The 27,544-nt window shown below is 36.8% G+C and overlaps 3 protein-coding genes and 1 pseudogene across 5 annotated transcripts in view; 2 read left to right on the top strand and 2 right to left on the bottom strand.

The window, feature by feature from the left end:
* LOC109066091 (testican-2-like) overlaps positions 1-1,122 on the bottom strand; it is a 30,178-nt gene extending 29,056 nt beyond the window's left edge. The window contains exon 1 of one of the 2 annotated variants that reach the window (XM_042769081.1): positions 766-1,122. In XM_042769081.1, the coding sequence (XP_042625015.1) occupies positions 766-954 (189 nt within the window). In that variant the 5' untranslated portion in view covers positions 955-1,122. The remainder of the gene's footprint in view (positions 1-765) is intronic. The other variant, XM_042769080.1, reaches the window with a different exon arrangement.
* A 3,699-nt stretch (positions 1,123-4,821) lies between these two features.
* LOC109066093 (dnaJ homolog subfamily B member 12-like) lies at positions 4,822-9,288 on the bottom strand. 2 transcript variants are annotated; one of them, XM_042769079.1, is made up of 9 exons: positions 9,102-9,288; positions 8,470-8,641; positions 8,172-8,317; positions 7,904-8,080; positions 7,709-7,788; positions 6,595-6,704; positions 6,100-6,272; positions 5,821-5,955; positions 4,822-5,712 (listed from the first exon to the last, which is right to left on the bottom strand). In XM_042769079.1, the coding sequence occupies exons 1-8, from the start codon at positions 9,274-9,276 to the stop codon at positions 5,831-5,833; spliced, it is 1,158 nt and encodes a 385-aa protein (XP_042625013.1). In that variant the 5' UTR covers positions 9,277-9,288; the 3' UTR covers positions 4,822-5,712; positions 5,821-5,830. The 2 variants fall into 2 exon arrangements, with proteins under 2 accessions (XP_042625013.1, XP_042625012.1); XM_042769078.1 differs by having other exon boundaries at positions 4,822-5,716; positions 9,102-9,287.
* A 1,682-nt stretch (positions 9,289-10,970) lies between these two features.
* LOC109066116 lies at positions 10,971-12,630 on the top strand (annotated as a pseudogene).
* A 1,462-nt stretch (positions 12,631-14,092) lies between these two features.
* Positions 14,093-26,587, top strand: LOC109100809 (acyl-CoA desaturase-like). Its single transcript, XM_042769077.1, has 6 exons — positions 14,093-14,390; positions 14,582-14,783; positions 15,979-16,109; positions 16,529-16,734; positions 22,037-22,269; positions 25,242-26,587. The coding sequence occupies exons 2-6, from the start codon at positions 14,597-14,599 to the stop codon at positions 25,439-25,441; spliced, it is 957 nt and encodes a 318-aa protein (XP_042625011.1). The 5' UTR covers positions 14,093-14,390; positions 14,582-14,596; the 3' UTR covers positions 25,442-26,587.
* Positions 26,588-27,544: the final 957 nt, after the last annotated feature.

Genomic DNA, 27,544 nt, shown 5'->3' with positions numbered 1-27,544 from the left:
ACTACTGATGGAGATAAATCACAGTTTCTATTGGATGGTTTAATGTTTCATTTGGAGCAGCAAAACTCAACAGAAAACTACCAAGGACATTTTTAGTTTTCAAGAACAGTAGGTCTCCTGCAAACTATAAATAAATATTAAGTCTTAATGTTAATCATCACCATACATAATTTTGATTGTTATGCATATTCATTATAATTACTGGTTTTTGACCCACAAAGGATATTATTCCTTACAATGCCTGGGATGATTTTATGCACATTCATAAAGAAATACCATTGAATAAAGGATCAAATAACATACCTGCACAAGGACACATGCTACAACATGACCTTTGGGAGATAAATTGATCCATAAATCTCTCTCTCAATACATTTTAAGTCCTAATCAATTATTAAAGTTGCCTATTATTACATCACATCAACCAGCTGGGCAATGAATGACACTCTAATGCAATCTGCTTTATTCTGTAATCAAACCTATTGTCAGTTAAACAAACAACAGATGGTACATTGTTACCAAGTAGGCTGTATTTATGGTTTGACTGAAGATCTGAGCATCTTCAGACCATTTGAGCACCTTTGAAAGAAACATCCAAAGATTTTTTTTCTAAAGTCTTTTACAGATATTTTTATACATTTAAAGCATTTTAGTACGTTTACAGCATGAACTCAACAGTTCAACCTATTCTATCTCGAGAGCTATTAATTATTAGCTATTATAATTATTATAGAGTCATCATTCATCGTCTCAAAGATAACTTACATCTCTGAAGCGGTTCCAGTGCTTGATCTTGCGACTGTACTGGGAAATGGTGGACAGCCACTGTTCATCTTCCATGAAATTCCCCGTTTTCTCCGGTTCTTTCCCGCTCTTCACGTCCACCTGCACGGAAACCCGTACGAGCATCAGCAATGGGACGAGAAGACATCCAAGATCATTCATCCCCACCATTATTCCGCTTGTCTGATGTCTCGATTCCTCTGCTTCAAAGGGCGAGAGACGGATGCTGAGACCACAGTGAAGTGTGACCTGATTACAGGATGCGTCTTCCCTGTATAGAGAGATAGAGAGAGAGAGAGAGAGAGAGAGATGAAGACGCCAAGAACAGCTGCTATCAAGCTTGTCAGTGAATGCGCGCTCGGAATTTCATTAAATTCTGTTATCGTCACAATATAGCATCATTCGAGATCAAAGTTAACCCATCATCACTTGGAACAGAAAATACCCATTGTAATATAAACTTGCAAAGGAGAATAACTGGCTGTAGCATTGCTTTTCAGATAAACAAGTATGTTAACTTAGCATTTATTAAAAATCTGCAAACATATTATGGTATTTTTATGCTTTAGTAGAGTCAAAATCTTACATACAGCACCTTTAAGGAAACTGACTGGCTGAATTCACCACTGGACACTACCATACTCATATTATTTCTACAGTGTTTTATATTGCAGGAATTGTAATAGCCACTGTCTTTGTGAGGGACTCACTGAATTATTCATTGAACTAATTCAGTCAAAAATTAATTTGTTCATATTAATAAATAGCTAATTTCTAAATAAAAACTTGAATCACATTTTCCCCAGTGACAAGGCCTAATATTTAGCCAACACTAAAATGTTTTACTTTAAGTAGGCCTGACATACTTAAAATGTTGTAAAGTAAACATTTTATGTAAACTTTAAACGTTGGTTTACATACATAGATCCACTCACTTCCTACTTTCAGTTTTCTGCATCTGCATGAAATTTGCTTTAATACCAAACCAACTATTATAGCTTGTTTTGTCCCAGAATTCAGAGGAGGAAAAAACATAATTTTGTTCCAAACTGCGCTATAGTATCAACCTATTTTTAAACAGCTATGCAGGTTTCACCTGAACATTGAGTATAAAATGGTTTGCTACCCCTTCATTTCCAGCAGGCCTTCAGTTTCATTAGATGTTCTGTGTGCACAAGAGTAAATCTTATTATTTCATTGCTAATGGCAGGATATTAAGTTATATAATCTGTTTCCCAAGTGCAACCAGTTAATATTAATGAGGAGCATGAATAGGTGTTTGGATTGAAACCATTTATGAGTGTGTGATATTTATTACAGCTTAGGGTTGATAAGGTGTATTACTATGGACCAAAGCAAGCAGGCAAATACCATGTTTTATTTCAACAAAACTTAAAGTGCTCAGATAGAAACATGCACCCTGATACTGACACCAAAACGATGTGACATACAAAGCACTGACTGACAGGACAATTGACAGAACACACATGACATCCTTTAGCTGTGTGTGAATATGTCAGCGTATAGTGTAACACAATCCTGAAAGCCCCACCGGGGGTTTCAAGTGGTCATTTTTGACCATGACTATAGTTGTCACTTGCTGTAGTTTCATACATACATAGGTCTACGTATGTATGAATATGTGTGACACCTGATTCATATGAAAGAACATAAGCTGCAGGCAAGCAATGCAAACCTCAACATACTTGACATAGAACATACGTCTCTATTAAAGAGGCATAAGGCTTTTTTGTATATATATCTGTCACAGAACACAAAATAATTGATAGATAGATAGATAGATAGATAGATAGATAGATAGATAGATAGATAGATAGATAGATAGATAGATAGATAGATAGATAGATAGATAGATAGATAGATAGATAGATAGATAGATCATCAATGTTTAGAGGTTAGGTTGTACCACATGGACCAGGACAGGGTGCAGTTTTTCCCTGCTTCAGCACTTCCCAGCACTGCAGTGTCACTTCTGCCACTGATATGCTGCAGTGAAGGCAAATCCTACACTTACCCTTCTTCATTTCATTCTTTCATCTGCAATGAAAGTCTGAAAAGTCCCAGATTTCATTACCTTGCATGGCAAATCACTTCAACATTTCCCTTTAGAGATGAGACCTATCAGTAATGACTGGCTGACTATAGACTAACCCGTGTCCTCATCAAATAAATAAATATAGCCTGTAGCCTAATACTGATTTAAAGTAACTGTTACAGTTTTGTGTATTTTTGCGATTTTGGAGATGGAATTTTGTGGGACAAAACAGAAACCATTCTCCTTTTTAGAAGTCAGTGGTACCATCAGAATGGTTTTAAAAATTATTTTGTATACAGCTAGGGTGAGCATACATCCTCTTTTTCCCAGACATATCCTTGTCAGGATTTCTATATTGCCTAAAATGTCCTGCACTCAAAATGTCAGCATCTTGCGTTCTCTTTCTCTAAAGCGCACACCATAATCTTTAAAGTGGCTCAATTAATCTTTGCTGAAGGCGTTAAACAATGCCTTAGCCTATTATTGCCTTCCACTGTATATAGTTATACTGGTAAACATAATGTTTTGCACAGTTTTGCTGACAGAAGGATTTCAGAGTTGTTTTAGGGTTAGGTTCCCCCAAAAGGGGGCCAAATTGTAAATGGCATGACATTTTAATAAATTACTCATCTGTGCAATAATGTCACTGAAGGAAAGTGACCTCCTCATGGTCCACTAGATAAGTGTCTTGGATCTCTATGTTAACCTTAAGTGTAATTTTACACCTAGACTTGCTGGGTTGCGTATTGGAACTGCATGAAAGAACACTACATCTCAGCAAGAACTGTTCAACAACATCAGAGTTTCTCCTGTCCCTCTGGGAGCTGGGATCCTTTTCGTCCTCCCCTGGAATAAATCAAATCTTAAATGGAACAGTGTTTTGGATGAAGACACATTATTTAGACACAGTGTGCATTGCTCTCTCACTCAAGAAATGCTCCAGTATTGTTTAGTCAGATGATATTATCATTCCAGATTCAGTCACAGTTAGTTCATAGTTCTGGAGATAATAATGGTTTCAAGACTTTAAATATCAGTGATCACAGACAAAACAGGAGTCTGTCTTCTTTCCTAAAAGCATGGTGTTTCTATGGTTACTTCTGGCTACTCAAAGCAGTCCAGGGACTGTTCTGTTGCTCCTCCCCTCTCTGTGCTGCCCATTAAATAAGCTCAGTCCATGATTTCATGAAACTCAGACCACCAACACTGAGCCCACCTGCATCAGTCAAGACACTTGCAGTGTGCATTAGTCCACCTGGTTTTCATCTTCATAAAAATGGCTTTTCAGGTTTTGAAAGGACAGTTATATATAGGTATAGCTTCCTTAAGTATTGCCATGGATCAAACATAAGTGGATGTTGTTGATCATACAGATGTGGAATGGGCTTGTGACTGTGGGATGGAAAGGCAGAGTTAATAATCCTAGCATTAAATGCTAGCAACAATATATTTTATATTAATTTTTTTTTCTATGTGTATGTATTGTTATTCCAATGTTATGACCACAGAACAGAGATTTTGAGAAGGCAACAGCGTTCATTTCTTTAATGATTTCTAGTAGCAAAGCTCATGACTGCCTCCTGGTGCGCAATTTTAACACTGACTTGTCGACTGCAAATCCCAATCTATACTACCTTACAAAGGTTTGGGGTCAGCAGGAGAAATAGATATGGACAAAAATTTGTATTTTTCTGTAGCACCAAATCAATATATTAAAATTATTTCTGAAGGGTCATGCGACACTGAATAATGAAGTAATGGCTGCTGAAAATTCAGCCTTTTTCATTTTAAATCGCAATAACTCACAATATGACTGTTTATACTATATTTTTAATATATGCAGCATTAGTGATGCAGCCTCTTATCGACTCCAAAGTGTATGTCCAAACAGACTTATTTTTCAAAAACGGTTGCCATGTTCTCACTTCAAGACAGCCTTACTGTCTAAAAAGATCCTACTAAAAGAATTAATCAACCAGATCTTTAAAATTATTGAAATATCTTTAATTTGGCCAATTCAATTTGGTTTATCATTTTGGGTAATTACAAACATTGTTTGCTTTAGATATGTCAATGAAGGGTAAAAAATGAACATTTTACTTTCAGACGGACAAGTCTTTCTGAAGCACCACTGCTTGCAAATATTTCAGAACATAAAAAAATTATCTTTATATGGCTACAAATTAACTTTTTTTTTTCTTGTAAATGACTGCTCCAAGCACAACATATGCTTGGAATGTGAAACCAGAAATAATTGGGTTTAAACTCTGTTAAAAAATAAATTAAAATGGAAGAAAATAGTATGATACTATTTAATAAATACAATTATTATTTTTCCATTTGCATGAATATCAAACAATCTTTTTATAAATCCAACAGGCAAAACCACAGTGAACAATTCATTGAATGCTGAATGACACCGGCATAATCATTTGCCTTCCTGTGGTCAGATAAATGGATTAAACACTACTAGAAATTTCAGAACTGGCTCAGAAAACCCAAATATTGGTATTGAAAAAAAAATGCTTTGAGAAGAATGGGTGAAAATATAAAAAAAAGAAAAGCAGGAAGCTAGCAGCATTGATTACCATTTAACAGCTGTGTACTTTCCTCTCTACCAGCTAATCATCCAATGCTTGTTTTTATTAGTTACATATTTAAATCCATATTTAAAACCATTTCACAGATGGTAAGATCTTTCATGACTTGGAAATTTCTGCAGATTTTGAAGGAGAGATGAGAGTGAACCCCTGTGGCACCAGGATGGGCTATCTTTGCTTCTCTTGAACTGGTGCAATGCAATGTCCCATTTTAGCAAAGAGAACAGAGCATTTCTGGATATGATCATCTTCAAATGACGTCTCAACAGGACACTGTCTGAAAAAGAACAAAATGATAAAACATGGTTAAAGAATGCCAACAGGTCAACTAGATAAACACTAGATAAACAATTGAAAATTCAGAAAAGCAAAGTAACTCACATTCTGCTACTCAGTGTCCATGTAACAGAACCTGTATTTCTGAAAGTTTTGAGCAACTGGGTGTTGCCATTTTCTGTGCCCTTTGAAATAAGTCTGTGTCCCCAAAGTAACGTGCCCGATACAATAATCCTTCCTCTGCAAACAAGAGCAGAGATGTCTAGAATATTCTGCAAAATTACACTTGCATTATGTAATCAGGCAAAGTCGAATATATGAAACACTGCTTTATTCATCATCTATAAACATGCATTATTAAGCAGCTTCATATGCGTCACATACTTTGTTGTTTCTCCTTCCAGCAGTTGTTCCTCAGGTTTGAAATGTAGTCCTCCTCCACACTTTCTTCAACATTCTTAAGATTCATCCCCGTATATTCTTCTGAGAAGTGGTCGCCCACATAGTAAGCCACCTTCAGAGCGGCAGTGTGTCGCCTGTTTGTGTGGCCCATGGATCTAAAGCAGGTGGAATGTTTGATAACATCAGAGATATTAATCACTTGCATGACAACCATCATTCTTTAACTAGATAAACATATTTTTGCTTCGATTTTGAACATTTTTAAGACTGGGATTTAAAGATATAACAAACCATATTTTGTTAGCTCAGTGTGACAGCTACAGTAACTCAAAACACACAGTGGGATAGAGAAAGTGCTATATGACTATCAAACACACACCAGTGTTAAATAATAGTGTATAATACTAATACACCAAGTACACATGATCTTTTTTAGTTTTATAAGATAATGCACATTTTGTTTAATGTTGGTCTTACGGTCTGTGGCTGAGGCTGTATGGAGGACTGGAAACCATCATCTGGCTGAGAGCCGAGACTATGATCAGAATGAGTATTGGCATCAGTTGTACAAACAAGGCAAAGCCCCCCTGGATGATAAAAATCATTCATTGAAATTAAACTGTACGTCTATGCCTGAATACGTCTTTTAAATACATACCAACTGGCTCAAATAATGCAATGTAACATATCACAAACAATTTTAATTTGTTCTCTTAACCACAGACGGCACACACAGGCTTTCTGTAGGTTGTATGAAGGTAAATGTAAGACTTTTCAAGACATTTTTAGTATCAAGTAAACAAAAAATTAAGGAATAAATTGAATGGAACACAACATGCTTAATTCACTGTATATATATAAAAAAAAGCTTAAGGCTTGAATAGCTCTGCTCTCAACCACTAGAACATTGGAAATAACTTTTATTATACTTTTTGATCACGCTACAAAAAAAAAAATTATATTCCTCATCACTATTTTGTTTTATTTTCTTAAAAAAGATCTAAAGTCTTGTTTTATGAGAAACTGATAAAAATGAAGTGAGTTTCTTCGAGATTTCAAGAACAAATATCTGCCAATCAACTTAATTCAAATAGGAAAACAAGTTTTCATACCCCGTTGACAATGTTTGTTCTTGTTTTAAGCATAAACTCTTAAACGATTCATTTTGTTAAGATTCTCAGAAAATACATCTTCATATATTAAATTTGCATCTTAAGTAAATATCAATCTGTGACAATCTCATAACACATTTAATAAAGAGCTATGCCCTTCTTAATTGTCATTTCACCTAAATATCAAGATTTGTGAGATCTAGTCAGACGAAACAGTATATCTAGGATATTTTGTTATGTTGAATATCAAAGGCTGTTGTGTTTATTTGTTAATGAGGGACTTGTGGACATATTAATGTTTAATGTTGTGCTATGACAATATTCCCCTTAATAACACACCATCTGATGCCTCATCATTCTGTACATGCTAAACTTAAATGTAAATAATGTTACAATAAATGCACATCTTCCCCCACCTTAACCTACAAGTAAAACATCTGCACAAAACCCCTTATAATCTTTGAAGATTGGGCTCTTACTTCTCTCTGTTGTTCTTGTCGTTCGTGACGCGGTTGATGGCCAAACCTCATTCTGCCATTGCTGTACACATGCACATTACCTACAGCGTAAACAGAAATGGCACAAAGACACATTTCGCGGTTTGAATGTATCCAACCACAACCACTGACATGTTGCAATACTAAAACCACATTTAAAAAGGTCACAGGACTCACTGGTGGGAAATCCACCTCCAAAGAACATATTGAAAAGGTCCTCAGGGGAAATATCTGCCTCAAAATTTCTGTGATAGGTCCTATGCCTGTGAGTCGGGTGTGCTTTTTCTTCACCGTAAACATCATACTGCCTTCTTTTTTCAGGGTTACTCAGAATTGCATAAGCATTACCTATAGCTGTTGAAGACCAGGAAACAAAACAAGTGAGAAGACCACATGCAAACGTTCTCCATACTGATTGCAGAAATGCTGAAGTCATGCATTTTACCTTTAAATGCTTCAGTGGCACCAGGTGCATGGTTTTTATCTGGATGAAACTTCAGAGCCAACTTTCGGTAGGCTTTTTTCAGATCCTCCTCAGAGGCTTCTTTACTGACTCCAAGAATCTCATAATAGTCCTTACATCTCTTAATTCTACATCAAGAGAACGACAGATCACAGTAAAATAGGAAGAAAGTAGTTAGGCGGTGAAACCTCTATGCACACATATAAACCAAAATGTTCTTCACAGAATTAATGACGATTCTCCTGACTTTTAGGCAAGCAGTCTGAAACAAATAACAGACCTTTTGACAGCATCTAGCTGCTCTGATGTGTATGGTTTGGTTGATTCTGTGGCACCATGTCCAGAGGAGTGATCTTCAGTGTTGTGGTTTCTGTTTCGTAATCCATCATTCTCTCTAATGTTTTCTTCACTTGTGGAAGGTCCTCCATCCTGAGCAGTAGACTCTAGTAAAGCTGAGAAAGGAACACTTTCATTTAAATAAGAAGCACTGGCATCTATCTATCTATCTATCTATCTATCTATCTATCATTCCTTAATCCACCAACCCACTAAATCTAATTATCTATCTATATATTCAACCCACTCTATCTATCTCTCTATAAGTGAAAATAATAAATACTACATTTCAATTAAGGTTATATTACGTACGATTACATTATTTAAGTTACATATGTAAAGACTATATAAACATCTAGTAGAAGTGATATATATAACCAAGAATTGTGAATAAATGGTTCGACAACAGATCAACTGATCAACTGAAGGTAGGAAATACTGTTATTTCACAGCCATAATAAAAGACCGAGATCCCAAGGCCTTAATTACCGTCTAACTACAGACTTCAGCTTTTCCGGTGGCCTTTTAACAGACCTCTTACGATCTCCGCTATACATTTATTAACATAACACGCACATCTCGCCTTGTCGGTGGGAAAGAGTCTCTGCGCCTTCTCGAGGAACCGTCTGGCTTTGTCGGGCTCATTATCTCGCAGCGCTGCGATCGCTATTTCGATGCAGCGCTCCGCTTCGTCCTTGTTTGATTCCATTGCGACGGCGGAACTGATGACTGATCTCTTTGCTGACCCCATAGGCGCAGCCTGATGACGTTTACGACAACGTCAAGAGTTTTTCACTAGTCAATAGAGCGTCCACTTTCCAGTGATGAAAAGACGTCAAATTGACATAAAAAAAAAAAAAAATTAATACTAATAATAAAAAAACAAACTTTAACCGGTCAAATATGCAAATTAAACTGACGTCAAAAATTTACCATGACGTTGATTTGATTTAAATTGAACGTCAAAAATATTAGTCTACATATAAATTAAACCAATTTCAATGTGGGATTAACTTCCTATTGCCGTCAAACTGAATTTAAAAAATGATACTGCATCTTGATACAATCTTGACTAATATTTGACGTCAAATTGCTATCAAGGTACGCTCCGGGTTTGTAACTTAGGCTACTTAAGGTTTCCCATATTGTAAAATCTCTTAAACTCATAAATAATGATTAACACACACACACACACACACACACACACACACACACACACACACACACACACACACACACACACACACACTTATACGATCTTATATTTCTGACTGATTGTCCTTTGTTCATTTGTTTGTATTTTTCCATCCCTTTTTAACTTATGTTCTTTGTATTTCAATAACTAACTAAAATAAAAATGTGACAGATTCCTGAAGCAATATAAGAAATGTTTTGAGACTGATAAGGTTTGATCTACTTATGAATGCTTCCATTTATTTTTATTTAAAGTTTTTTTTTTTAATTTAATCTATTTTTAGTCACGTTTATTTACAATTATTTTTTATTTTTACTTTATTGATAAATTTGTTTATTCTGCTTATCGATGTGTTTGTTCTCCTGAAGGTGTTTGTACAATATAATTTATAACATTTCTTTAATATATTTTATTTATTATTATTAATAATAATAATAATAATAATAATAATAATAATAATAATAATAATAATAATAATGTAAAAATAATTCTGAAACAAATAATAAAAATAAAAACCCTTTGTACTTCCGGAAACTTGCTGCGGTCTGAAAGCAGAGTGGGCGCACTAGTAAAGGAAGTAACAATCATATACAAACAAATAGAAGTGATATTTTATGGGAAATCATGATTACATTATGCAATATAAAACAGATAGGAATAATTGCTCGTTTTATATAGGTACCAGCACATGTGGGAATTAAAAGAGAAGGTAGACAAAATGGCCAAAGAATCCTTAAAGATGGATGAACCAAGTATAAATATTGCACTTAACAGGGCAGAAGGGAAAAATTTGATATTAAAAGCATGCAACATTAAAAGGCAGATATACTGTCAAACTAGTCGGCATTATCACAATGTACAAAGGAGCATAAAGAAAAGTAAAATCATAATATTAGTAGTAGGGAACAAGTCATTTTCACACATATACGAACAAGACATTCAAATCTTAACCAAACATTACACATTTTTAGTGAAACATAATACTGGTTTGTGTGATGTTTGTTTAATAGCAGCATCAGTGGAAAACGTTTTGATGATATGTACTGCATATGCAAAGGAAAGGGAACGAACTAACTTGAATTGCAATCCTTAGGAATTTAATAATTCATATTAAGTAACATATTAAATGATGGTCCAAATGTAGGAAAACAATTTTAAGATTTATTAGGAATTGTGGATTAATGGACAGAATATGGGGATTACGACAGAAACGAATATTCTCATCACACTCCATCACAGTAGGTGGCGGTATGCTCCTATGAAGTTGGCTCGCAACCCGCCATAAATCCAAAAGAAGAAGTAGTAACGTAGCGTCATTAGTGCGTCTTGTCAAGTTGTTTATGGGCACATAGAAAATAGTTAGAACGAACAAAACGTGTTTGACTGGATTGCTGACAGTTTACACATTTATGTTGTGAAGCAAAAATATATCTAGAGTACTGACGCGATAAACATCATTTTACTGTAGTGTGTTTGAGCGTGTGACCCATAAGTGCGCACTGAATAATCTGCACCAATGTCGCATGCCTATAAAACAATGCTCTTACAATTAACATGGCCACTGTTGAAACAAATAATCGTTATACCAAAAACGTGCTTCAGTTATTCAATAACCAGCCGCTGTGCTGTCAACACTGTTTGTAAGCTTGTAAAGAGAAGAAAGAAAAGGAAACCTAGACCCGCTGACTGGCATATTCTCTCCTGGGAAGAGAGACTGGCTGAGAGTGTGACTCTTCTGTGGAGAATGAGTTATGAGGAGCAGCTCCAGTGGAAACGAGAGCGACAGAATAACATCTTACTTGAGATGACAAAGCAGCTAGCTCAGGGCTCAATGAACCCTTTTTTCAAATGACTTCATTTTCCCCCTCCTTCTCATAGAAGCCTCACCAGTGAGTGATGGATACAGAGAGGTAAATGGGAATCCAAAAACTGTTGGATTTTATATCGGCAATGGAAAAACAGGCAACATTGTCTGTGTCCACTGTGACCATCTCCTGAACATGCCTTCAAAACACAAGGTTTTTGCAAGGCACTATGAAGATATTATTCGCCTCTCACCACTCAAACCATGCCTTTTATTTCACGATGGTGGTCACTGGAGAGAAATCACGATACATATCTTTGAGTAGGTGCTTGGCTTTAAGTTCCGCATTTCTGCTGATTCTTTCCTCCAGGTGAATCGGGGAGCAGTGGAAGCTTTGTACAAGACTCTTTCAGAGCTGAATCGGGCCCCTGTTGGAGGCCCCATGCTGGATGTCTGCTGTGGTACTGGAGCCATTGGCATTTCGTTATCGCCACAGATGGAGAGAGTCATCGGCATCGAGCTCATTGAGCAGGAGGTCGAGGACACTAAACACAGTTCATAATTGTGATTTTCTCTCAGGCAAAGAAGTTGTTGTACTAAATCTGATGGCCACTTTGAATTGTGACGGCGGGCTGACAGCTGTGGTGAATCTGTCCAGGGCTGGCCTACATTATCAAGTTGTCAGAGCCTTGAGGAACCATCCAGCCATAAGAAGCCATGTCTATATATCATGCAAACCTGATGGGGAGGCAATGAGGAACTTTAGAGGCTTGTGCACAGTAGTTCAGACTATAAGAGGAAGATCACTGGAGAAGCCTTCACAAAAACTGTGGCCGTCCCTGTGTACCTGTTTCCACACACTCCTCACTGTGAACTAGTGCTTGTGTTTAAACGATAGTGGCTGTTTTTGTGAAAGGAGTTGTTTTGGAATTCATTCAGATAAATTACTTTTTATTTATGTCATTAAATGTCAATGGAATATTGTCAGTGCAGTTACTCTGTCTATATATTTATCATTGTTTTCTAAAACCATAAAATATATTTTTGCTTCTTGACATATATTTATTTTAAATTACAGTTTAATAATAAATACACTAATCTGTCTTAGGCCATTAGTATTTTCACCAAAAAAAAAAAAAAAAAGGTTTTAAGCCTGTTATTTTTATCCTTTGCTGTAGTGTGTCAGTAGGAAATACAAGTTTACATTTACAAACATTCCTTTTGTCATTAATTGTAATAATCCAGTGAGATGTTTGTATGCACAAGGAGGCTGACACTGACTTTTGCACAGTAGTGTGTGTGTATATTAGACATTTAAAAAATAATACTGTTCTGTATATCTATGTAAATGGTTACTTGCTGTTTTTTTGCAATTGTGAAATTTACTAGCAATTTCTTTCAGTGCATATAGTAAAAACTTATAACAATAATAACTATAATAGCATCTCAATGATACTAAAATAACACATTTAGTAATGCCGTATTAGTTTGATTCTAGCAGATCCCTTACATTATCACTAGAGGGTGCAATTGCGTCATCCCTCCATTTTGTGCAGTGCTGCATACATGTAGGGCACTGTTAGATACTGTATGTCATACTTTCATAACCATCTTGATCAGAGAAGCCAGTGTATTTATGTATACTTACAGGATTTGTTCATTCTGATGGTAAGTATGATCAAGTTGTGAAAATAGGACAGATTCTTTAAGCATTAACAGCAAGTTCACATTTGAAAATATCAATGCAACAGAATAAACATATCTTGATGAGCACAACTGTCATTTTTCACCTTCATGTGCTATGCTCTTTCTGTTTAAGTCTGGACACAGATCCACCATCATGGGCTTCAATATGACACAGTTATGTCTGACTGAGAAAGGCTGATGATTTGGATTTAGCAAGCTTACTACAGATCACCTGCTGAACTAGGCAAAAACTGTAGGCTATAGTAAGTGCACAGATTGAGCGAGCGTAAAGTAAATGCTTTTTTGACCAGAGTCAAAAGACAACATATTGTGAAATGTGAAACAGTTACACAAGTCCAAAATACAATACTATACAATTACTGTAATATGCTCAGCAGTACATGTTGAAATTGGAGATTAGATCTGGCTATGGGAAATTATAATAGCCCACAAGAACTTCCCTGTTTGAGGAACTACAGATTTGTTGTCATTTTAGCACTTAAGGATCCTTATTTCCTCTTTGTAACACATATAGCTCTTCAGAAAAAAGCTTATGTTCACCAGTATGCATATGCTGCTTGTTTAGACTGAGCTAGTAACAAAAACAAACTCTTATTCTTTTAAAATACTGAAAGGTTTGTATTTGTATTTATAGCATTGTAAGACATACAGTAACCCCATTCAGACAATAACTATATTTGTTGAAAGTATTCCATTGAAACTTGTGTGGATTCACATTAATTCAATAGATTCTACAAATTAACATTATTTTTATGTGTATGGTACAAGCAGTGTTTTCGCAAAATAGCCCGCCCACATTGACTTGACAAGGGATAGAAAGGCAAAGACCTGCATTTTCTAATTTACTCGTGGATATTAAAAGAGACAAGCTTTGTAGATGTGTATCACACACTGAGAGTAGCCTAAAAGCTGAAGTGCTGGCTATCAAAGACCAGCGTAGGCTACATGGCGTCCACAACATAAGCATCAGATAACCAGGCAACCAATGAAACTGGTAGGGCTAGATGGCATCCTCGCAGCCTCGCCCAATTGCATCATTTTCAACGAAATCAGAGGCTTAGACACGCAAAAACTTTAAATTGAACCACTTGACCGGGGAACCTGCCTGCAAGCATCAAATCTAATTGCGATAATTCTTTATGGTTGCATCGCAAACAAGGTAAGCAGATGCGCGAATGCGGCTTTATTCCAGCGTGCCTTTATTGATACAGAAGTCACACCCATTTTGTGCAGAATTTAATGTATTCATTGCACGAGGGCTTTGTCTTTTAGAATAATGCTAACTGAAATGACAGATGGCTTTTCTTTGTTGATGGTCGTGAAAATATAATCGACTCGTTCACTTTACAGGAGACAATAACGAACATGAAAGAAATGGCCGAAACGACGATAACAGAGGATGTTTATGACGATGCATACGAGGAGAAACCGGGCCCAAAACCTCCAGTCCAAATCGTATGGAGAAACGTTATATTAATGTCCCTATTGCACCTAGGAGCTCTTTATGGTCTGACGATTCTTCCATCCGTCTCTACCTTAACGCTTTTATGGAGTGAGTATGTGACTGCTAATTCTGAACTGACTGACGTTTGTTTTAATCGCAACCTGTTCATGTGTTTATTGCGTTTTTATTTTTATGGCCTAATTTTTATGTATAAAGAGACTGGATAATGTTGTAATGTCTTCAATTAAATGTTTTGTTCTACTGTGCGTAGATATAAAATTGTAATCATATTGATTAAGACAAATGTAGGCCTTTAATAAAATGTAAAGTTAATTTCACGTTTATGTTCACTGAAGGTCTATTTTGTGCAATCTTCATGTGTCTATTAGAAATGCATTGGAAATCGATTCATTAGTGTGGATTTTATATATCTAATTAAACAGGAAATCCTGCTGATTTGTATTAGGTTATATTCTGTTTTTTTTTTACGTCCATTGACATTATTATGAATCAAACTATAAATCAGACGTGGCATTTAACTTTCTTAGCTCAAAATATATATATATTTTTTTTTTTTTTTTTTTGTAATTTTTTTATTTTTTTTTTTTTTACTTGCTTGGTTTGTTTTTTGTAGGTATGTGTGTGTTTTGTGTTTTTTATGTATGTTTTAACCCCTATTGCTCATGTATAATTGGTAAAACTCAGCAACACTCCGTAGTTTCGCTTTCTTGTTTTGCAGGTATTTCCTCTCATAAGGGTGGAGGTGTTCTTCTCTTACAGATTCAAAGTTGTGATTACTATTCTCAGATATTATCAATTATTGTGTCATATTTTTTTTCCAAAAGCAAGAATGTCAGGCCACACTTGTCTCAGCTAAATTAGTTATGTAGACCAATGTTAAAAGTGTTTTGTAAGCATGCATGTGTGGATGAGTGACAACGAGACAGTCCCGTGAATAATTTGAAATCCTACCAAAAGCTATAACTGTGCTTCACTGTTGTGTATATTTTTGGCATCACATCGCCTCTAAATATTGCACCCTGGTGAACAAAGAACAGTTGCTGTTGAAATAGGCTCTCCATTGTAAATTGAGCCGGGTCATAACAGTGTGCCTTTCTTCACAGTCTGTGGCCTAGTATCCCACATCCCTTGCAGCCTTGTCTGACAACACACAGCGAGACATTTTGTCCTCTAATAGAGCGAACCAAGGGCACACTCACCGTTACACACTTTGCAAGCTGTGTGTAGTTCAGACTAATTTGTTTTTAAACATTCTGCTCTGTTTTCTCTCTTAATGTGACAGCGGGAGTGTGTTTCATGGTAAGCGCTCTAGGAATAACCGCCGGCGCCCATCGCCTTTGGAGCCACAGGTCCTACAAAGCCTCAATGCCATTACGAATCTTCCTAGCAACTGCAAACTCTATGGCTTTTCAGGTAAAACATTTTTAAGTGGATGAAACAATCTTTCACATTAAATTTTGCAGAAACCTTATTGCAGCTCAGATGGCATACCTTATCTGGGCTAATATGTTCAAACTTCACAAGAGCTGATTGTACAATAAAGCAATTAACCCCAGGATGTCCACCTAGGATTGTTCCTGTAATAAGTGTACTGTAAGATACTTTGCAAAAAAGTATCTGACAAATGACTACTTACACTTGCTTTATATATATATGTATGTACACATACAGACACACACACACAGACATATATTTTTATATACACAGTGTATACTGTATTGTACAAAATAAATATAATATTGCAGTTTCACGTTCACCTTTCACTCACTTGTGCTTGATGTTGAGTATGGCAGATACTATGCAATGACAATGATTAATATATATCCATTTAGAATGATATCTATGAGTGGGCCAGAGACCATCGTGTCCATCACAAGTTTTCTGAGACCGATGCGGACCCGCACAATGCCCACAGAGGTTTCTTCTTCTCTCACATCGGCTGGCTGCTGGTCCGCAAACACCCAGAAGTTATTGAAAAAGGACGCAAACTGGAGCTCGCTGACCTAAAAGCAGATGGGGTCGTAATGTTTCAGAGGAGGTCAGTGGGAAATTGTGATATTTCATATTAAGTTTTATAAATCTTCTCACCTACATTACCATATAAATGTTTGGGGTATGTCAAATTTTTATTTTTCAATAAATATTCAGCAAGGATGCATTAAATTGAAAGTGACAAAAACATTCATATTGTTACAAAATATTCCAATTTTTAAAATTATTTAGTTTAAACTTTCTATTAGTCAAAGAATCCTTAAAAAAAAAGCAGCAGGGCTGTTTTCAATATTTAAAATAATAATAAATGTTTGAGCGCCAATGATTTCTGAAGCATCACGTGACACTGAAGACTGGAGTAATGGCTGCTGAAAATTCAGTGTTGCCATCACAGGAATACATGACATTTAAAAAAAAAAAAAAAAAAAATATATATATATATATATATATTTATATATATATATATATATACAGTACAGGTCAAAAGTTTGGAAACATTACTATTTTTAATGTTTTTGAAAGAAGTCTCTTCTGCTCATCAAGCCTGCATTTATTTGATCAAAAATACTGAAAAAAAAATGTAATATTGTGATATATTATTACAATTTAAAATAATTGTTTTTAAATTTATTATACTTTAAATTATCATTTATTTCTGTGATGCAAAGCTGAATTTTTAGGATCATTATCACATGATCCTTTAGAAATCATTCTAATATGATGATTCATTATCAAAGTTCTAAACAGTTCTGCTGCTTAATATTTTTTCAGAACATGTGATACTTTTTAAGGATACTTTGATGAATAAAAAGTAAAAAAAAAAAAAAAAAAAGCTATGTTTTTAAAATATAAATATTTTGTAATAACAATACACACTACTGGTCAGTAATTTGGGGTCAGTAATTCTTTTTTTTTATTTCTTTTTTTAAATAAAATCAATACTTTTATTCAGCAAGGATGTGTTAAATTGATAAAAAGTGATAGTAAAGAAAATATATTATTAGAACATATATTATTAGAATTTTTTTTTTTATTTTGAATAAATGCAGTTCTTTTTAACCTTTTATTCATCAACTATATTAGACAGCAGAACTGTTTCCAACACTCATAATAAATCAGAATATTAGAAAGATTTCTAAATGATCATGTGATAGACTGGATGTTACATGTGACACTGAAGGCTGGAGTAATGATGCTGAAAATTCAGCTTTGCATCACAGGAATAATTTTTTGTTTTTTAGTATATTCAAATAGAAAACTATTATTTTAAGTTGTAATAATATTTCACAATATTACTGTTTTTTCTGTATTTTTGATCAAATAAATGCAGGCTTGATGAGCAGAAGAGACTTCTTTCAAAAACATTAAAAATAGTAATGTTTCCAAACTTTTGATCTGTACTGTATATATATATATATATGTGTGTGTGTGTAACGGTTGCTTAGTAGGCAAATAGTCTTTTAATTATAATCCACAAAGCAAACAATGAATGGAGCTGGGGTAGCACAACATGAAGGTCAAAATACAAATAATAGCAGATAGGGAACTTAGGAACAGACAGTGCTTATAAACGCTTAGAAAGCAATTAGGGAGAACAGAAACAGGTGTGGAGCTAATCAAAAACCATGGAAACAGACAAGGCAGGAGAAAGGAAACAGAAAACTAAACCAAAACAGATCATACATGTGACAGTTCGCCCCCTCCCGGAACGGTGCATCCTCGCACCGACAGAAATAGTCCAACAGAGGAGGGAGGGTGGGGGTTCAGGAGGCGGGCATTGGGTAGGCAAAAGACAGGCAATGTAGAGGAAGCATAGTCCATAGTGCCAGGGTGGAGTGGATGGAGGAGCCAGGGAGGAGCCCGGAGCCCGATGGAACTCCAGAGGCCAGCCAGGATAGCGGCCCACGGTGGAGTCAACTGTGGGAGGAGCCATGGTGGAGAAGGGGCCGACAACACCAGGGGGCTGACTGACGGAGACTGAGCCGATGGAGGATCCCAGAATGGAGCCAAACAGATGGAGAACCAGGGTGACACGGAGGATCCGTAGGGCCAAGGCGGAGCTGAAGGCTCAGGCGATCAAGATGGAGGCGGGGCTTCGGAAGACCCCAGTTGAGCGACTGAGGATGGAGGCAGAGCCAGAGGAGCCTGACAGAGCCAGAGGGATGGAGTGATGAGGCAAAGCCAGAGGAGTGGAGTCCCGAGGCAGCGGATGGTCGACGACTGACCAAGGTGGAGCCAGAGGGGCGAGGGAGCCCGGTGGAGCTGGTGGGATGACGGGCCACAGTAGAGACGAGGGAGCTAGGAACCAAGTCGGAGCCGATGGGTCGAAGTACCGAGGTGGAGTCCAGGACTCGAAGGCTGGTAGCGGAGACAGGGGATCCTCATGCCAAGGCGGAGCTGGAGACTGGAAGTCCTGAGGTGGATCAGAGTGCCCAGATGGCACTGACCAAGGGTGAGATGAGGGACTGACAGGCACCAGCGGAGATGGAGCTGAGGAACTGGCTGGTTTAGGAGGAGGTGGGAGAGGGAGGCTGGGAGGGAACACAGGAGGACTTGAGCTGGGCGGAACCAGCGGAGACACAGGAGATTCAGGGCTGGACGGAGCCAGCAGAGACACAGGAGAACTGGGAATTACCTTCAGGAGGCGGGCATGGGGCAGGCAAAGGGCAGGCAATGGAGAGGGAGCATAGTCCATAGTGCCAGTGTGGAGTGGATGGAGGAGCCAGGGAAGAGCCCGGAGCAGGAGGAGCCCGATGGAACTCCAGAGGCCAGCCAGGATAGCCGCCCACGGTGGAGTCAACTGTGGGAGGAGCCATGGTGGAGAAGGTGCAGACAACACCAGGGGGCCAACTGATGGAGACTGAGCCGATGGAGGAGCCCAGTATGGAGCCAAGAAGATGGAGAGCCAGGGTGACATGGAGGATCCGGAGGGCCAAGGCGGAGCTGAAGGCTCAGGTGATCGAGGCGGAGGTGGGGCTCCAGAAGACCAGCGGAGACACAGGAGATTCAGGGCTGGACGGAGCCAGCGGAGACACAGGAGAACTGTGAATTACCTCCCCAAACCAGTCTATTAAGTCCATTTGAAAAATGTCCTTTAGTTCCTCCATATCATCCCCAGAAACCAGATACAGCTCACCCTCAGTTGCAGGAGTGTGGGCAGTGAGAATACGCAGAGCGAGCGGTCTGGAAAGTGCGTAAGGCACGCCAGATCGAAAAAGTCCCTTGTATAGTCCTCCAGCGAACGGTCCTGTTGCTCCAGGCACAGGAGTTGGACAGCTGGTAAATCCATTCCGGGAGAGGGGAGAAATGAAACAAAAAAGAACGAAAAACGCAGCTAAATTACTCACTTTGAGGGTCTGCTATTCTGTAACAGATGCTGTGCTCTAAGGAGGCACATGACGCAGGAGTAGGCAAATAATAGTCTTTTAATTATAATCCACAAAGCAAACAAGGAATGGAGCTGGGGTAGCACAACATGAAGGTCAAAATACAAATAATAGCAGACAGGGAACTCAGGAACAGACAGTGCTTATAAATGCTTAGAAAGTAATTAGGGAGAACAGAAACAGGTGTGGAGCTAATTAATCAAAAACCATAGAAACAGACAAGGCAGGAGAAAGGAAACACAGAAAACTAAACCAAAACAGATCATACATGTGACAATATATTATAATAGAAAATATTTAATTTAAATTGTAATAATATTCCAAAATATTAGTTTTTGTTGTATTTTTTTTCCTCTGTATATCAGAGGATAATAATTTATAACAAAATATAATTTAATGTTGCTTTACATTGGCTTTTAAAAAGTCTTCTGTTTTGATTTATATATTTGGATGAACTCAAAACTGATGATTCAAAACTTCATACAATAGTGCTAAATAATTTAATGAGAATTCACTGGATGAAAACCTGCGAAGTACAAGACGGGACAAACTTTGATCCAAGTTTAGTCATTTCTGATGACCTGAAAAGGCTGTATTAGTTAAAATATTCATTACAACTTTGTGACCCCACTATTAGGAGCTGTCATCTGTACCAAGTCCCATATTTGGCACTAGTTAGTATGGAATAATCAATATCCCTTCCCTTCACTTTGAATGAATTCCAACAAAAGTCATGAGCTTTTTGATAAGAGTTTAAAGGGTTAGTTCACCTAAAAATGAAAATTAGGCTGCATTTTACTCACTCCCGAGGCATCATTGGTGTATATGACTTTCATCTTTCAGATGAATCCAGTCCGACTTATATTAAAAATTGTCTTTGATCTTTCAAGCTCTATCATTGCAGTCAGCGGGTGTTGCATTGCTTCAGTCCAAAAGAAGTTAAATAAAAAGTGCCCATCCATAAAAAAAGTGTCTCACGTGGCTCAGGGAGGGGAAAAACAAAGTCTCCTGTAGCGACTTGATGCGTTTTTGTAAGAAAAATATCCATATTCAAAACATAATGATCACCTGAATCTAGCTTGCGCTCACTGTTGTAAATGGAAGAAGTTCCGGGGGAATGACGTATGAGGTCAGCGTTGCGCATGCGCCGCTCAGAAGTGACGCACGGGGAAATGCAGCAGAGAGATCAAAACAAAACAACGGTCACTAATTAGAAGTACAAAACGAGGATTTGTAAAGAAGAAAGTCAGAGGATTTTGATTTAAGCCAAGATGAGACTGGTTTTTTTTTTTTGATGTAGTGAGGATTTGCTTCTTTTGATCCTGTAAACAAACGTTGGTTTTCACAAGACTCACCGGCGCATGCCCAACGCTGACCTCATGCGTCATGCTCCCGGAACTGCTTCTGTGTACAACTGTTGGCGCAAGCTAGATTAAAGTGATTATTACATTATGATTATGGATATTTTTCTTACAAAAACGCATCAAGTCGCTACAGGAGGCCTTTGTTCACCCCCCGGAGCCGTGTGAGACACTTTTTTTATGGAAGGGCAGTTTTTATTTCACTTCTTTTGGACTGACGCACTGCAACACCTGCTGACTGCAATGATAGAGCTTGAAAGATCAAAGACAATTTTTTATATAACTCTGACTGGATTCATCTGAAAGATGAAAGTCATGTACACCTAGGATGCCTCAGGGGTGAGTAAAACGCAGCCTAATTTTCATTTTTGGGTGAACTAACCCTTTAAGAACGTTTCATAGAATTGCTAGATCAGATAGTGGGAGAATAACTGGTTAGTCAGCATTTCAGACTGCATGCTGTGTTCCAGCTGAGGTTTAACAGCTGATGTTATTTCAGAAAATCTATGACGTACAAGAAGATCTTGTCACAATCATGTACAGTAGTGATAAAATGACTATAGGAATTGTTGTTTTTGATCTTTCATTTCTCTGTCCTTAGGCATTACAAGTTATCTGTGGCGGTGATGTGCTTTCTCATCCCCACGTTTGTACCTTGGTTCTTTTGGGAAGAGAGTCTTTTGACCAGTTACTTAGTTCCTTGTCTGTTGAGATATACTGTGGTCCTTAATGCGACCTGGCTGGTCAACAGTGCAGCTCACATGTGGGGAATGAGGCCCTATGACCACAACATCAATCCCAGAGAGAACAAGTTTGTTGCCTTCAGTGCCATCGGTAAGAACAATGTCTTTTCTTTTTTCAGCATAATATTTATTAATTCATTAATTCAACTTTGATTTTTTTTTTAAATCATCTGGTTTTTACATTTATTTATTAATATATATATATTTAAAAATACAGAAGCAGTTAACACTGCATACCTAGTCTACCTATGGGTACAAATAAAGTGAACCTGAACCTGGACCTGCTGTATGTATTTTTAAATAAAATATATTAATAATATGTATAAAATACTATCAATATTATTAAAGCTGTAAAAACACATTAATTCACACAAAAAGTACAAGATATTGTACATGAATGCACAAGTAAACTACACAGAGCAACAGCATGTTTATACACTACCATTCAAAAGGTTGAGGTTGACAAGATTTTTTATTGTTTTTGAAAGTAGCCTTTTAAAGAGATGGTTCACCCAAAAATCAAAATTATCCCAAGATTTACTCACCCTCAGGGCATCATTGGTGTATCTGACATTCCTCTTTCAGATGTATCCAATCGGAGTTATATTAAAAATTGTCCTGGCTCTTCCAATCGGTATAATGGCAGTGAATGGTGCTCATGTTTTTGAAGCCGAAAAAACTGCATCAATCCATCATAAAACTACTCCACACTGCTCCGGGGTGTTAAAGGGGTCATCGGATGCTACATGCACTTTTGCAAGTTGTTTGAACTGAAATGTGTGTTGGCATTGTGTGTACACAACCACTCTATAATGATAAAAATCCACCCAGTGGATCAGCAGAGCTCATTAACATTTAAAGGAAAATGCTACAAAACGGCTTGCTCTGAAAAGAGCTGTTTTTGACAGGGTAAAAAAGGTGTTTTTTACACTACCATTGAGAAATTGTAACCAAACTATGTTACAGATGTTTCATTAAGACCCTAAAGAATCATATCAACTTGTGGAAAATGGGCATCTGATGACCCCTTTAATAAAGACCTTCTGAAGCTAAATGCGTTAGTTTAAGAAAAATATAGATTTTTAAAAATGTATAAACTGTAATCTCCAGTTTCCGGTCGCTTAAAGGGGTCATATGATGTGATTTAAACTTTTCCTTTCTCTTTGGAGTGTTACAAGCTCTTGGTGCATAAAAGATCTGTAAAGTTGCAAAGACTAAAGTCTCAAATCCAAAGAGATATCCTTTATAAAAGTTAAGTCAACCACGCCTACCTAAAACGCCTCTTTTAAACACACCCCCACATGTCTATGTCACGATGTGGTAAGATTTGTATAACGCCGCCCAAATGTTCACACAAAAAAAGAAGGCGTGACTTTTATTCTCGCTGTTGCCGCCGCCATGTTGTGGAGACGCTGTGTGTTTCGTTGTGAAAGCAAAACTACTTTGTTTGGCCTTCTTAAAGAGGACACAACTAGAAATCAGTTTTACGGAACAGTTCAACCCAAATATTCAGATGTGTGCAGCGCATTTTTCGGAGGACGAGGACTGTTTCCTGGGAGGGTAGCCTACAATGCCGGTGTCTGTTTCTATAAAGTGGGGCAATTCCAGCTTTGCAAGGACAGTCTGGTGCTTCTGACTCACAGTCTGTAAGTACGTAGAGTATCGCTTGTTGTTTATCGTTTCTCTGATCATAAATGCAGACATGGTGTTACGTTTACACAGCGCAATACGCAATGCAACACTTAAAAAGACAGTATAAGTCATTATAATCAGTAATTATGTCCCCACTGAATGCAACAAATGCCTCATTTATAATGGGTTTTATTGTTTTTGTCTTGTCGCCCCGGGACATGGCATCACAGTATGTTAAGGGGTATAACATTTCCGTCACACGCTTGAGGTATTCAGCCAATCACAACGCACTGATTAGCTGGTCAATCAGCGTACATGTCACTTTTCAGAACGATGAGCTTTGTAAAAATCGTCGCGTTTCAGAAAGGCGGGGCATAGAGGAGCAACAATAATGTACATCGTGTGGAAAAGAATGAGCATAAACACATTGCATTACACCAAATACACAAAATAATGCTCTCTTAGCAACGTCATTGGACCCCTTTAAGCAGGTGTGTTAAAGACAAGCGTGTGACTTAGGCGTAGTGGAATGTGCAACGTACGCTCTGGGCAGAAGAGTGTAGTCTCGCGAGAATCAAGTTTTGTTAATAGCACAGGGAAACCACGTGAACTACATCTGTAGTTTGTGCCGCTCCCGCCACAGCCTCTGCAGCCTCCTCCATCCCGCGGAGTTCCTGGTCAGTATACTCTGGTTCGAAATAATATGGCTGGGCAAAAAACTCATTCTCCTCTTGCCTTATATCGAAATCCTATGACATTTTTGCTTTCTCCTCTGTGCTTCCACGTTTTAAAAAAGTTTTAAAAAATTTAAAATCTATATTTCGCTTCAGAAGCCCTTTATTTACACCCTAAAGCTGTGTGGAGTAGTTTTATGATGGATGGATGCACTTTTTTAGGCTTCAAAAACAGGGGCACCATTCACTGCCATTATACAGCTTGGAAGAGCCAGGACAATTTTTAATTATAACTAAGATAAGATAAGATAAGATAAGATAAAATAAACATTTATTTATCCCACAGTGGAGAAATGTCCATGCTACAGCAGCAAAAATAAGTGCAAATATAAAGCAAATACTCAAAACTATCTGTATAACAACAACAACAATAAAAATTATTACTCTGCGACTGTGTTCGTCTGAAAGAGGAATGTCAGGTACACCTAGGATGCCCTGAGGGTGAGTAAATCATGGGCTAATTTTCATTTCTGGGTGAACTATCCCTTTAAGATCACCAATGTGGCAAAAACACAGTTAAAACAGTAATACTGTCAAATATTTGAAATATAAGTTTTTATATATACACTATTTTTTTTAAGTTCCTGTAAAAAAATTCAGGATTATTGATGAATAGAAAGTTCAAAAGAACAAAATTAATTTGAAATAAACATTTTATATGTACTGATTGGAAAATATATACATCATTTAATTTCAGGTGAAGGATTTCACAACTATCATCACACATTCCCCCATGATTATGCTACAAGTGAGTTTGGCAGTCGGCTGAACGTGACCAAAGCATTTATAGATCTCATGTGCTTCTTTGGACTGGCCAAGGATTGCAGGAGGGTAACTCGTGAGACCATCATGGCCCGTGTTAAACGCACCGGTGATGGCAGCCACAAAAGTGGTTGATTTGTTCAGTACATATCAGAAAACAAACAAACAAACAAAAAAGTTATAAACCAACATATACAAAAGCATTTGCAGCATTTCGTAGTGAGCAATGAAGATTGATCTATATACACTCTCATTTGAAATAAAAAAAAAAACTCTAGAGTGTGTTGGACTAATATGTGTTCTTAAGAATTCTTTCCTTTTCATGAAGTGTATTGGACTGTGGGGTATTATTTTCGGAGATTGTAAAGGCCATAGATTGGGAGGATAATTATGTCTCAGTCTGCCTCAAGAGGCAAGAGATGGTACTTCACTAGTTAAACAGCTATGTGCCTCATTACAGCCCTCTCTCATGAATAGGTTGACCCATGTTTTCTCTGGCTAAGCACTTACTGTTCTGATTTAAAAATATCATTCCAGCGAGCTATGCAAGCTGTAAAATTAAGATGAAATACTATTTATATGCTGGCACTGTTTTACATTTTCTGAAATTATAAAAGCTGATTTCCATTTAAAACTGAAATAACTTGAATGACCACCAAAAGTTAGTACTGACAGTATGCATGGAAATACATTTTCTGGCATTATTGATAAAATATTTACATTTCTTATTTATTATAATTTATTTTTTAGAAAATATTCTACATGCCAATGCAGAGGTCCTCAGAGCAGTGGTGCTTATAATGAGGAATTCCCTCAAGGAAAATGAGCAATTCAGTTTAATTTCTTAATGATCATTTTCCATGTTGCACAGCTCTTTATCTGGTTTCCTTGGACTCTTGTGGTCCTGTAAAAAAAGTATCTGGCAAACGTATATCGTGAACTCTTTTTTAATTACAAATATATTGAAGTATCAAAGGACTATTTCAAGTATTATGAAAAATATTTAACCAAAAAACAGTTTGAAAGAACAGTTCAAGATAGACTGTATAGCATAAGAAAAATTATTTCAAATTTATAAAGTTTTATGAAGTCATTCAGGGTGGGCTCTTTTCTTGGCTCTTCTGTGACGAATGATCACCTGTAGCTCCCTACATAGGCCTATATTTTTTTTTTTCATAAATGTTTGATTGGTTGATATGGGTATGAATTTTTCCAAATGCAATATATATATATATATATATATATATATATATATATATATATATATATATATATACATATTCTCACTAAATGCTTTATATATTTATATACACCCATGTTTAAGAAGGAAACACAAATTGACACTGCATTTTACAACTAAATTATTTATACAGTGTTGACCTTTGATGTCTGAGAGTTTTAATGGGCACAGTTTCAAGGAATGTTGTTTCATGTACCATAAACCAAAATTTCTATAAGTGGAAGAGCTTTCCGAATTGTACCGTGAGTTTTATGAATCCATATTAAATCTTTTCTTAATTGAATAAAATGTGTGTATGTCTGAAAATGTAGTCTCAGCAAACCTTCTTTTATAGCGCTGACCACAGTTTATATTCATAAGTGTGTGAGACCACCATGACAGTTTTTAAAGAAAAATGCAAAAATAGCTACATTTACTCTATTTTTTTTTTGGTCACCCGTGCGTGAAAATGATAGCGGTACATTAACTTGAACGTGAAAAATGTTTTCACAAAATATATTATTTTGACTGTATATGATTTTGTATGTATCCCAAATTTACAAAAAATAAAATAAAAAATAAATAGATAGAAAGGCCTAGATTTATATATTTATTTATTGAAATCTGAACCTGTATTACTAAATTCTTTATTTTAGTAGATTCATTTATATTTCAGCTGCGAAAGAATAAAAATTTTTTGGGAGTAGGCTAACCTAACGTTACATGGTAATTAGTCGGTGATTGCGCATCGTTTTAAAATAAAGAATAGACGTATATATTTATTTTGTAACGATTCTTTTATATTTTTAATAGGTAGCTACAGTAGCCTATAATCTACTCACATTCAAACAGACCAAACGGGATTGAGAAATGAACTTATAAATGTCTTACGGCGGCAAAATCGTTTTACTTCAGTCTCATGGAAGCCTTTCAGAAACATCCCTCTGGAATCTCCCAAATAACTTTCCTAATCCTAATTTGCACACGAGAAGATACTCGGACGTCAAAGAAGCAGAACC

This window comes from Cyprinus carpio, chromosome A13, assembly GCF_018340385.1.
Source record: "Cyprinus carpio isolate SPL01 chromosome A13, ASM1834038v1, whole genome shotgun sequence".
Taxonomy (NCBI): domain Eukaryota; kingdom Metazoa; phylum Chordata; class Actinopteri; order Cypriniformes; family Cyprinidae; genus Cyprinus; species Cyprinus carpio.
The sequence above is the reverse complement of the archived record's forward strand: the minus strand, read 5'-3'. Positions and strand labels throughout refer to the sequence as shown.